Source organism: Rattus norvegicus, chromosome 4 (assembly GCF_036323735.1).
Source record: "Rattus norvegicus strain BN/NHsdMcwi chromosome 4, GRCr8, whole genome shotgun sequence".
Classification (NCBI taxonomy): Eukaryota; Metazoa; Chordata; class Mammalia; order Rodentia; family Muridae; genus Rattus; species Rattus norvegicus.
The window spans coordinates 72,327,455-72,338,128 of NC_086022.1; the positions used below are offsets into that span (position 1 = coordinate 72,327,455).

The 10,674-nt window shown below is 39.4% G+C and overlaps 1 protein-coding gene across 1 annotated transcript; it reads right to left on the reverse strand.

The window, feature by feature from the left end:
- Nucleotides 1–5,659: 5,659 nt before the first annotated feature.
- On the reverse strand, nt 5,660–6,601 carry Or2r11 (olfactory receptor family 2 subfamily R member 11). The gene has a single exon (NM_001001004.1). The coding sequence runs from the start codon at nt 6,599–6,601 to the stop codon at nt 5,660–5,662; it is 942 nt and encodes a 313-aa protein (NP_001001004.1).
- Between the last annotated feature and the right edge of the window lie 4,073 nt (nt 6,602–10,674).

The window sequence follows — 10,674 nt, forward strand, 5'->3', positions numbered from 1 at the left end:
GCTGCGGGCCGGGATCCGAGGGTGTGGAGTAATCTTTCTAATTTCGCATAAAATTGACTTGGGTCAAAAGTTATCAGAAAGGAGAAGGAAAGGCACTTCAAACTCATCAAAGGAAAAATCCACCAAGATGAATTCTCATTTCTGTATATCTATGCTCCATGCAAGGGCACCTACATTCATAAAATAAACCTGACTAAAGCTGAAAGCATATATTGCACTATACACAATAATAGTGGAAGACTTCAACACCCCACTCTCAGCCATGGACAGATCATGGAAACAGAAACTGAACAGAGACAGTGAAACTAACAGAAGTTATGAATCAAATGAATTTAACAAATATTTATAGGACATTTCATCCTAAAACTAAAGAATATACCTTCTTCTCAACACCTCATGGTACTTTCTCCAAAATTGAACATATGATCAATCACAAAACAGGGCTTAAGAGTTACAAGAAGATTGAAATAAACCCAGGCATCCTATTAGATAGATCATCATGGACTACAGTTGGTCTTCAATAACAACAAAAACAAAGAAAGGCCACATACACATGGAAGCAGAACACTGCTCTACTTAATGATTACTTGGTCAAGGAAGAAATAAAGAAGAAATGAAAGACTTTTAAGAATTTAGTGAAAATGAAGACACAACATACCCAAACTTATGGGACACAATGAAAGCAGTGTTAAGAGGGAAAACTCATAGCTCTGAATGCCTCCAAAAAGAAACTGTAGAAAGCATACATCAGTAGCTTGACAGCACACCTAAAAACTCTAGAACAAAAAGAAATAAATTCACCCAAGAGGAGTAGATGGCAGGAAATAATCAAACTCAGGGCTGAAATCGACCAAGTAGAAACAAAAAAAAAACCCCAAAAAACAAACAAACAAACAAACAAACAACAACAACAAACCTATACAAAGAATCAACAAAACCAGGAGCTGGTTCTTTGAAAACATCAGTAAGATAGATGAATCCTTAGTCAGACTAACCAGAGAGCACAGGGTCAGTATAAAAATTAATAAAATCAGAAATGAAAAGGGAGACATAACAACAGAATCTGAGGAAATTAAAAAACCATCAGATCCTACTACAAAAGCCTATACTCAACAAAACTGGAAAATCTGGATGAAATGGACAATTTTCTAGACAGATACCAGGTACCAAAGATAAATCAGGATCAGAGAAACCATCTAAACAGTTCTATAAGTCCTAAAGAAATAGAAGCAGTTATTAAAATTCTCCCAACCAAAAAAATGCCCAGGACCGGATGGGTTTAGTGCACAATTTTATCAGGCCTTCATAGAAGAGCTCAAACCAATACTGTCCAAACTATTCCACAAAGTAGAAACAGACGGAGCACTACCAAATTCCTTCTATTTCCCTTATGAATAACTATGTAAAACTACTCAGTATAATTCTTGCAAACCAAATCCAAGAACACATCAAAACCATCATTCATGAAGATCAAGTAGGCTTCACCCCGGGGATGCAGCGATGGTGCAATATATGGAAATTCATCAATGTAATCTATTATATAAAAAACTCAAAGAAAAAAACCACATGGTCATCTCAGCATCTAATGATGCTGAGAAAGCATTTGGCAAAATTCAATACTCCTTCATGATAAAAGTCATGGAAAGATCAGGAATTCAAGGCCCATACCTAAACATAGTAAAAGCCATATACAGCAAACCAGTAGACAACATCAAACTAAATGGAGATAAGCTTGAAGCAATCCCATTAAAATCAGGGACTGGACAAGGCTGCCCACTCTCTCCCTACTTAGTTAATATAGTACTTGAAGTCCTAGTCAGAGCAATCAGACAACAAAAGGAGGTCAAGGGGATACAAATTAGAAAGGAAGAAATCAAAATATCACTATTTCCAGATGATTTGATAGTATACTTAAGTGACCCCAAAAGTTCCATCAGAGAACTACTAAGCCTGATAAATAACTTCAGCAAAGTGGCTGGATATAAAATTAATTCAAATAAATCAGTAGCCTTCCTCTACTGTAAGGATAAACAGGCTGAGAAAGAAATTAGGGAAATGACACCTTTTGCAATATCCCAAATAACATAAAATGTGTGTGACTCTAACCAAGCAAGTGAAAGATCTGTATGACCAGAACTTCACGTCTCCGAAGAAAGAAATTGAAGATCTCAGTTGACAGAAAGATCTCTCATGCTCAAGGATTAGCAGAATTAATATAGTAAAAAATGGCCATTTTGCCAAAAGCAATCTACAGATTTAATGCAATACCCATTAAAGTTCCAACTCAATTCTTCATAGAGTTAGAAGGAACAATTTGCAAATTCATCTGGAATAACAAAAAACCTAGGATAACGTAAACTATTCTCAACAATAAAAGGACTTCTGGGGGACTCACCATCCCTCACCTCAAGCAGTATTACAGAGCAATAGTGATAAAAACTGCATGGTATTGGTACAGAGACAGGCAGGTAGATCAGTGGAATAGAATTGAAGACTCAGAAATTTACCCACACAACTATTATCACTTGATCTTTGACAAAGGAGCTAAAACCATCCAATGGAAAAAAGGCAGCATTTTCAACAAATGGTGCTGGTTCAACTGGATGTCAGCATGTAGAAGAACGCACATCAATCTATTTGTATTGCCCTGTAGAAAGCTCAAGTCCAAGTGCATGAAGCACCTCCACATAAAACCAGATACACTCAAAGTATTTATGTATTTATTTATGGATTCATTTATTTAATTTATTTATTCATTCACTTGTTAAAAATTATTGCTTTGGGCCTAGGGAGATGGATCAGAGGTTAAGGGTGTTTGTTGGTATTGCAGAAGCCCAGCACCACAGGGTTGCTTACAACTGTCCCCAACTTCAGTTCTGAGAAGACTGATGCCCTCTTCTAAATTCCAAGGCACCAGACATGTACCCGATAAACATAGATTCATGCAGGCAAGACATAAATAGAAAAATAAATCTAAAAAGTTTAAGAGGTGGTGCTTTGGTCTTTGTAGATGCTATAGGAAAATTCAGTCCAGCCAATTATCCTATCTATCCCTTCATCAACATATTTTGTACTGAGTTGCTCAATGATTTATTTTCAGTATTGTAATGTGTGGTACATTATTAACTGTGGTCAAAATTGTCAAAGAACTAATAAAAACATATTGTTCAGTTTTAGCCTGAACAATAGCATAAAATGTGGAGATTTTGCTTTGGTGTTAGGAGTTTAATGGACTTAGTAAAGGAAATGGTATTTTCAATACTGAGAGAGAAACAACGACAGAAGGAACTGGAACCACAAGCAAGTTTGATAAACTTTTCTGAAGTGGATTAAAGAATTGGAAAACAAACACATAGATGTTTAGCCTCATTAATGATCAGGGATACACAAAATAAAACTACAGCATGATTGTAGAAGTAAAATTACAAAGAAGCAAATTTATTTTTGAGTTAAAATTGTTGCTTTTGGGCTGGAAAGATGGTTCAGAAGTTAAAGTGTTTGTTGCTATTGCAGAGGACCTCTGTCTGGTTCCCCACACCCACATGGTGACTTAGAACTGTCTACAACTCCTAAGGATGTCTCATTACCTTGTCAACAAAGAGTTAAATGTGTTGAGGATGCTGATAAATTGGAATCCTCACTTGTTGCTCGTGACCAGAAAGGAGGGCTCATCTTCAGAAAGTTAAGTTTGGCCATTTCTCAAAGAACTAAACAGAAATTCCACTTCTGGGTATCTCTGAACGAGCTGAATAAATGTGAATTAAACAGTGTAATGGTTCACAGCATCACTATGAATAGTGGTCAAAAGATGAAAGTACAAATATCCATTGTATCGTATGATAACTGGATTCACAAATGCAGCCGTGTATACACACAGCTGGGTGTGACTCAGCCACACAAGGGAGCAAAGACCTGTTATAAACGACAAGGATTGGGTTTGAAAACACCAAATGAGGTGAAGAAGAGCAGGTATTTCTTTTATAGGTCTACTTATATGACATTCCTGGAGCTTGCAAATCCACAGGTAGGCAGCATGCTAGTGGTCATTGGGAGCTAAGAAAAGGAGAGGTTGCTTAATGGAAATAAGATGCCTGTAGATTTTGTCATTGATTAAAATATTCTAAAATTACATAGATTCGAGGTTGCAGGATTCTGTGATTATATCAAGCACCAATAAATTAAATGGAAAAAAATACATGAACTGTGTTATGTGAATTTAATCTTTATTTAAACTTTTATTAGAAATTTATGATGTTTCTCTTCTCCTTAAGCTTTGAGACCATTTCTAGTGTGTTGCATAAAACTTGCAATGCTCATTTTATGGTTTGTGGCATTGTTGTAGCCACCACACACTTGAGATCTGTCATATCTGGAATTAAAAAAATGCCTATTTTTTTCTCTTTTTAAAAGAAATAAAATTCATGTGGATGTTTTGCCTGCGCACGTGTCTGTGCACCACATGGGTGCAATGCCTGAAGAGGAAAGAAGAGAACAGCAGATCCCAAGGGACTGAAGTTGCAGATGAGTGGGAACTACCATGTGTGTTCTGGGAACAGAACCAAGGTCCCACGTAAGAACAAGCGCTCTTCCCAGCTGAGCTATAGCCCCAGCTCCAGGATGAGAGATCCTTAATTTTCATTTTAAAAAGTTGTTTTAAAGATTTGTCAGAATGAAATCACCATGGCTTTGCTTTATTGTCTAGGGTGTTTCGAAGAGACATGCCCACCCTGTGTATATGTTAGAATAGGTGAAGCAAAAGACTTCTAAAGGAAAGAATTCTTTCCTTGCTGTGTTCAGTGGCTCATCTCCCATTCTGTGGGCTGTGTCCTTTCAATCAAGTATGACTTCTGAATATACCCCCAAATTTTCAAAAGAGAATATGGCTTTGTATAGAAAGTATTAGTTTGAGGTTCTGATATTGTGTCTCTCTGACCTGCCACTTGCCTTCCTGGCAAGTTGGAAATGGAAGGAAGGCAAATGAAGCCCTTGGGACTTGCATGTGACCAAAGCTTACTTTCTAGGGCTCTGGAGATCATGAGTATGACATTGGCTCCTGATATGTGTGAAGTCCACACCCTGCTAAGGCGGGCTGATCAAATGGGAATCATATGGCATTTATTCCTCTGACCTAAGACCAATTTGAAAAGTTGGTAACTTACCACTTATTTCTTCTTCCTTTCTTTCTGACTTCTACACATTTGGAAATTTTAGCAATGAAAAGGCTCGTGACATATTATGTGCACATCTAATTAGAGTAATCTTCTTTTCTAATCTGTATGTCTGCTGGGTCATTCCTCCTTTCTTTTATATAAGAACAAAAAATATATATTCATTTTCTTATATTTATATAAGTCTTTCATAGGTTGGATCATTTTAAAGGCATGTGATTCACTTTCTTTGAATTAAGGCAAGGACAAAAAAAAACCGAATGCAGAGTTAAAATGAGAGTTCTCTTTTAACTCAAAGGAGTATAGTCTATATCACAGATCTATGTATTTGTACGCATGCACACACACACATTTCATGTGCACCCATATATGCACACTTATATACATACAAAAGGAACTATATACATCAGTATACTTATATGTATATCACTATGAATTATATACCCAAATTCCCACTATATAGAGAGAAGGCTTCTTTACAGAATTGTTTCCTAATTCTTTGACTCAAAACTCTTCATCAGAACTCGACTGAAGGCGGCTTTCACATCCTTGTTCCTCAGGCTGTAGATGAGAGGATTCAGCATTGGGGTGACCACAGCATAGAAGACCACCACCACCTTGTCTTGCTCAGCAGAAGCTGTGGAGGTGGGCTCCATATGTGTGAAAAGGGCCATCCCATAAGACATAGAGACCACAGTTAAGTGGGAAGCACAAGTACCAAAGGCTTTGCGGCGTCCCTGGGTAGAGCGGATCTTTATGATGGCAGCCACAATGTGGGCATAGGACAGAGAGACCAGGCAGCAGGGCACCAGCAGCACCACCACACTAGAGGCCAGAATCACCACTTGGTTGAGGGTGATGTCCACACAGGCCAACCTGACCAGTGCCAGTGTCTCGCAGGCCACATGGTTGAGCACGTTGTGCCCACAGGTAGGAAGGCGCATGGTGACCGCTGTCTCCACAGCAGAATTAACTAAACCCACAAACCAAGAGACGCCTGCTAGACCCATGCAGAGCCTTGGGCTCATCACCACTGTGTACCGTAGTGGATCACAGACAGCCACATAGCGGTCATAGGCCATGGCAGCCAGCAGCAAGAACTCAGTTCCTCCTAGGGCCAGAGCGAAGAAGTGTTGGGTCCCACATAGAGCAAAAGAGATGGTCTTCTTCTCCATGAGGAAGTGTGCCAGCATCTGGGGGGCCCCACTGGAGGTATAGCAGATGTCTACCACTGACAGGTGACAGAGGAAGAAGTACATGGGCAGGTGGAGTCGTGGGTCCAGTGCAATGAGCAGGACAATGAGCCCATTGCCCAGCAGAGTCAGCAGGTAGGTGACCCCAAAGAGGACAAAGAGTCCAGCTTGGATGTGTTTGTCACTGGAGAGACCCATGAGGATAAACTCACTTACCCAGGTTGCATTGTCTTTCTTCATGGAGCAGCTGAGATTGCTGGCCAGGAGTAGGGGAAAGAGAGGTCAGAGGGGGCAAATACAGGTGTCAAGATAGGTTGTGCACTGACTCCTAGGTTAGGATTTCAGCTGGACCTGGAACACAGCTTGGTGCTTTAAGCTGGTGATTAGGGAGGAACATATCCAAAACAATGGAGAAAAGATTTGGCCACTGACACAAATACATGAGATTTGGGGGAGTAAATCCCTACTTTACTTGTCCCTTTTCATTTCTAGGACTCTGCAAGTTGAGACAATATAGGGTGTAGGTAATCTGCCAATGTAGAAGGATAGAACAAATAAAATAAATGATGGAAAAGAGTAGTGCTAGAGTTAAAAAGGAAACAAAGGAAAAAAAAGTCAGTAAGGAAGGTATCAAAGTGGACAAGGTCTTACAGCCAGAATACAGCAAACACAGAGGCGAATGCCAGCAGCAAACCACTGAACTGAAAATAGGACCCCCGTTGAAGGAATCAGAGAAAGAACTGGAAGAGCTTGAAGGGGCTCGAGACCCCATATGTACAACAATGCCAAGCAACCAGAGCTTCCAGGGACTAAGCCACTACCTAAAGACTATACATGGACTGACCCTGGACTCTGACTTCATAGGTAGCAATGAATATCCTAGTAGGAGCACCAGTGGAAGGGGAAGCCCTGGGTCCTGCTAAGACTGAACCCCCAGTGAACTAGATTGTTGGGGGGAGGGAGGCAATGGGGGGAGGACGGGGAGGGGAACACCCATAAAGAAGAGAAGGGGGAAGGGAGATGTTTGCCTGGAAACCGGGAAAGGGAATAACACTCGAAATGTATATAAGAAATACTCAAGTTAAAAAAAATTGTCACATAGAAAAAAAAACAAACAACAACAACAACAACAACAAAACAAAGAAACAAAGTGGACAAGGTCTTAATGACAATAGGGCAAGTGGAAAGAAAGGTAGCTTCTTCCCTGTCAAACAGTAGCAGCTAATGTCTTATATGTACTGCTGGGCCTGAGATGATGGGTGGCTCAGCATTTCCTTGAAACATTTTGAAAGCATCCGTTCTGCTCCTCTTCTTTCTCCCAATAAACTCCAGTGAGTGATAGTGATAGTGTGGAAGAGAATCTTCCCACATCCTCCTCATAATCATCCACCTTAGGAGGCATCTCTCGTTGAGACGGGTATCTGCTGTGTACTGGGAACAGTGTGGAGCTTCCTGTCAGTGAGAAAAACAAGGCAAAATTACAAGTCCCACCCTCTTGGTTCTTATAAATTAACCAGGGACACAGAGATTAATTTTAAAAATTACAAACATTAATTAAATTGTGTTGCGTGCTATGAAAAGAATAAATTCATTCCTTGGATAATTAAATTTCAGCCTTTGTAACTAAGTTATCATTGTTCCTATTCCTTATATTTTTATTACATGTAACTTGCACTGTACATTTTGACTATTTATTTAGATGTTTATGAAAGTGTCTGAGTTTTGAATGAACAAGGGGAGGCAGACATATTGATACCAAGCATGAAGTGATAAAAAAGCTCTCAATCCTTTTCACTGTGGTGAATTCTCCTTATTTATTTGAGTTTGCATTTGACTATCTACAGTCCATCATAGCTGAGTGGTTACTGAGAAAATCCAATTAAATTCCCTCAGATTTCTTACTGGCAGTATGATCTTTAGGTATGCTTCTTTTACTCAAAATAGTTAATGGGTCAATAATTCATTTATTGAATATAGCAGGCTTCATGCTTTCATCCAGTCTTTATAAAATCTTATCTTCCAATACTAAGACTCTGAGCTTTGAACATCAGTGTTTCACAGAACCAAATAGAAAATAAAAAATATTGGAGTTTGGTGTATTCCTTGGGAGTCGATAAACTGGTTTGTACATACATAGCTAAACAATATAAACACTACAAATTATCATTGACACAGCTAGAGTAGAGCCAAAGTATCAAACCAGTGAGTTTTGATGAAAAGGATGACTCCATTCTGATTTTCTTTGGTTCAAAGAGTGGTTAGAGTCCCATCTAATTGTTGGATGGGGAGAGTAGAGTGTTGCTGGGCATTGCAGACAGCTCTGGCCTTTCTTTGGTTCTGAATTGTAGTGACCAGAAAGTATCACAGTGAGAACCATGAAGGGTAAAACGTGGCTTTGGGTTCCCAGTAAAAGTTAAGGCTTAGGGAGGTGCTAGCTGGGATTTAGAGCTGCATAGCAGTTTGAGGCCTGTTCTTTAAGTCTTCAGAGAGAGTGGTTGAGTTTGGACTTGGTACCACTTCCAGGCCACTTTGTTGCTGTACAAAGAATGCCCATCTGTATCCTAGTGGGAAGGATCTAGATTTCATCCAGAGTGCAGTGAACCCTGCTAGAAATGGAAGGGTTCCCTCTTACTTTCCACATAAAGAATCCAAGGGGCAAGGTGAGGTCACCTGCACAGGTCTCAAATTCACCTGAGAACCAATATGAAGCTCAGGTATCACCTAGCACATTAGTGCGAGGCAGAGGGGCTGTTGGCAGATATAGTCCAAGGAAGAGGATGCTTGAGGGCCATGGATGGTGGGGTCAGACTGGCATCTTGCCTTCTAGAACAGGGGATGCTCTCAATGTACAGCCAGGGAATCCCAGCTCCCGCTTGCCTACTTGAGCCGTGAACCTGCTCTGTTACAGGCTTCTTGACCTTTGTATTCCTATTTTTTTTCCACTGGAATCATGGGAGCAACAAAAATAAATAATACTTTCTGTAAAGTCTGTCAAGTAAGGTCAGATGAATCAGTGAACAGAAATACATTTTGGAAAAGCACTCTGTAAATCCTTACTGGACATTTTTCCTGCTCTCAGAGAGTTCACATCACTTAGGCTAATTTATTCACTAGCCCAAAGACAAGTGACAGAGTGACATACAGAAGATCAGAAAGTTAAAAGAATGGGGGAGGAGCACAAGATCATTTATAATAACTCCTAGTGATTAAACTTAATTTCAACCCCTTGTTGTAAGACATTTCAAGAATCTAGGTCAAATGTGTATATAGTCACTGTCAGCATCATTGCTATATGAAAGTCCCACCTACTTGTTTTAGTAATATTTGATGTTGGTTTTATGTAAAGATCAACTCTTTATTTGATCAATGGCCTTGTTCAGATATTTAGAAAATTTCAGTTCACCTTTCTGTATTTGATAAACATATGCTATATACTTGGTAGGACCTGACCAGTGACAGGAGCAGAGATTATCAGGGTCCAAAAGTGATCTCTCTCTCTCTCTCTCTCTCTCTCTCTCTCTCTCTCTCTCTCTCTCTCTCTCTCCAGACATTCATACTTGTATTAATTATGGAAAGGTGGTTGTGTCAATATGCTCTTATTAGAGGAGATTCCAACATCCCCTCAGTAACTGAAGACAGGTCCTGGCTGTGTCCCCAGGCAGTAGAAACACAGAAGTTATCAAATGGAAGTAAGTAAACAACCAGTGTTTGCTTCTCAAAACTGGGAGCAATGAAAAGAATGGTAGGACAGCGGGACCAATTTTCTGCTCAAATAAAATCTTGTCTTTTATCTTCGGGTCTCTAAGCTGATTATCACATTTAGGTCACACATAAACATTTTTGTTTTGCTTTTTGTTTTTGTTTTTGTTTTTTTTTCAGTTGGGAATGGGAGTTCAGTAAATGTCATTTCTTGTCTTAAAGACCAAAGGTCTTATGGATAAAGGGGCATATCATTAGTAGTAGGAAAATCAGTTGGGCTAAGAATAAAAACACTGTCCTCTGATGCATGAGCCTCTTTCCAAAGTCTTTCATCATTTCTACAGTGTGATGTTCACTAACTTTTTAAACACCAGGTAAGTATTAAACCTGCTTTTTTTCTTAATAACTATGCTTTAGACATTGGACAGTTGAGAATATTTATTGTCTTTCCTTTACGAAGAGCTGTTTTCTACAACATCCTTTGGATCACCCATCAACTCCCTCCCTTGTCCACTCCTGTTCACCCCAACTTCACAGGTGTTTTAAGGTCAAGAAAATAGCAACCTTTGATATCCAAAATTTTCTTCTAGGAGTGTTTATTTCTGGTATTTAGT

What these genes read in the sequence shown, in the direction of transcription:
- Or2r11 (NM_001001004.1), bottom strand. Translation starts at nt 6,601, where the DNA reads ATGAAGAAAGACAATGCAACCTGGGTAAGTGAGTTTATCCTCATGGGT.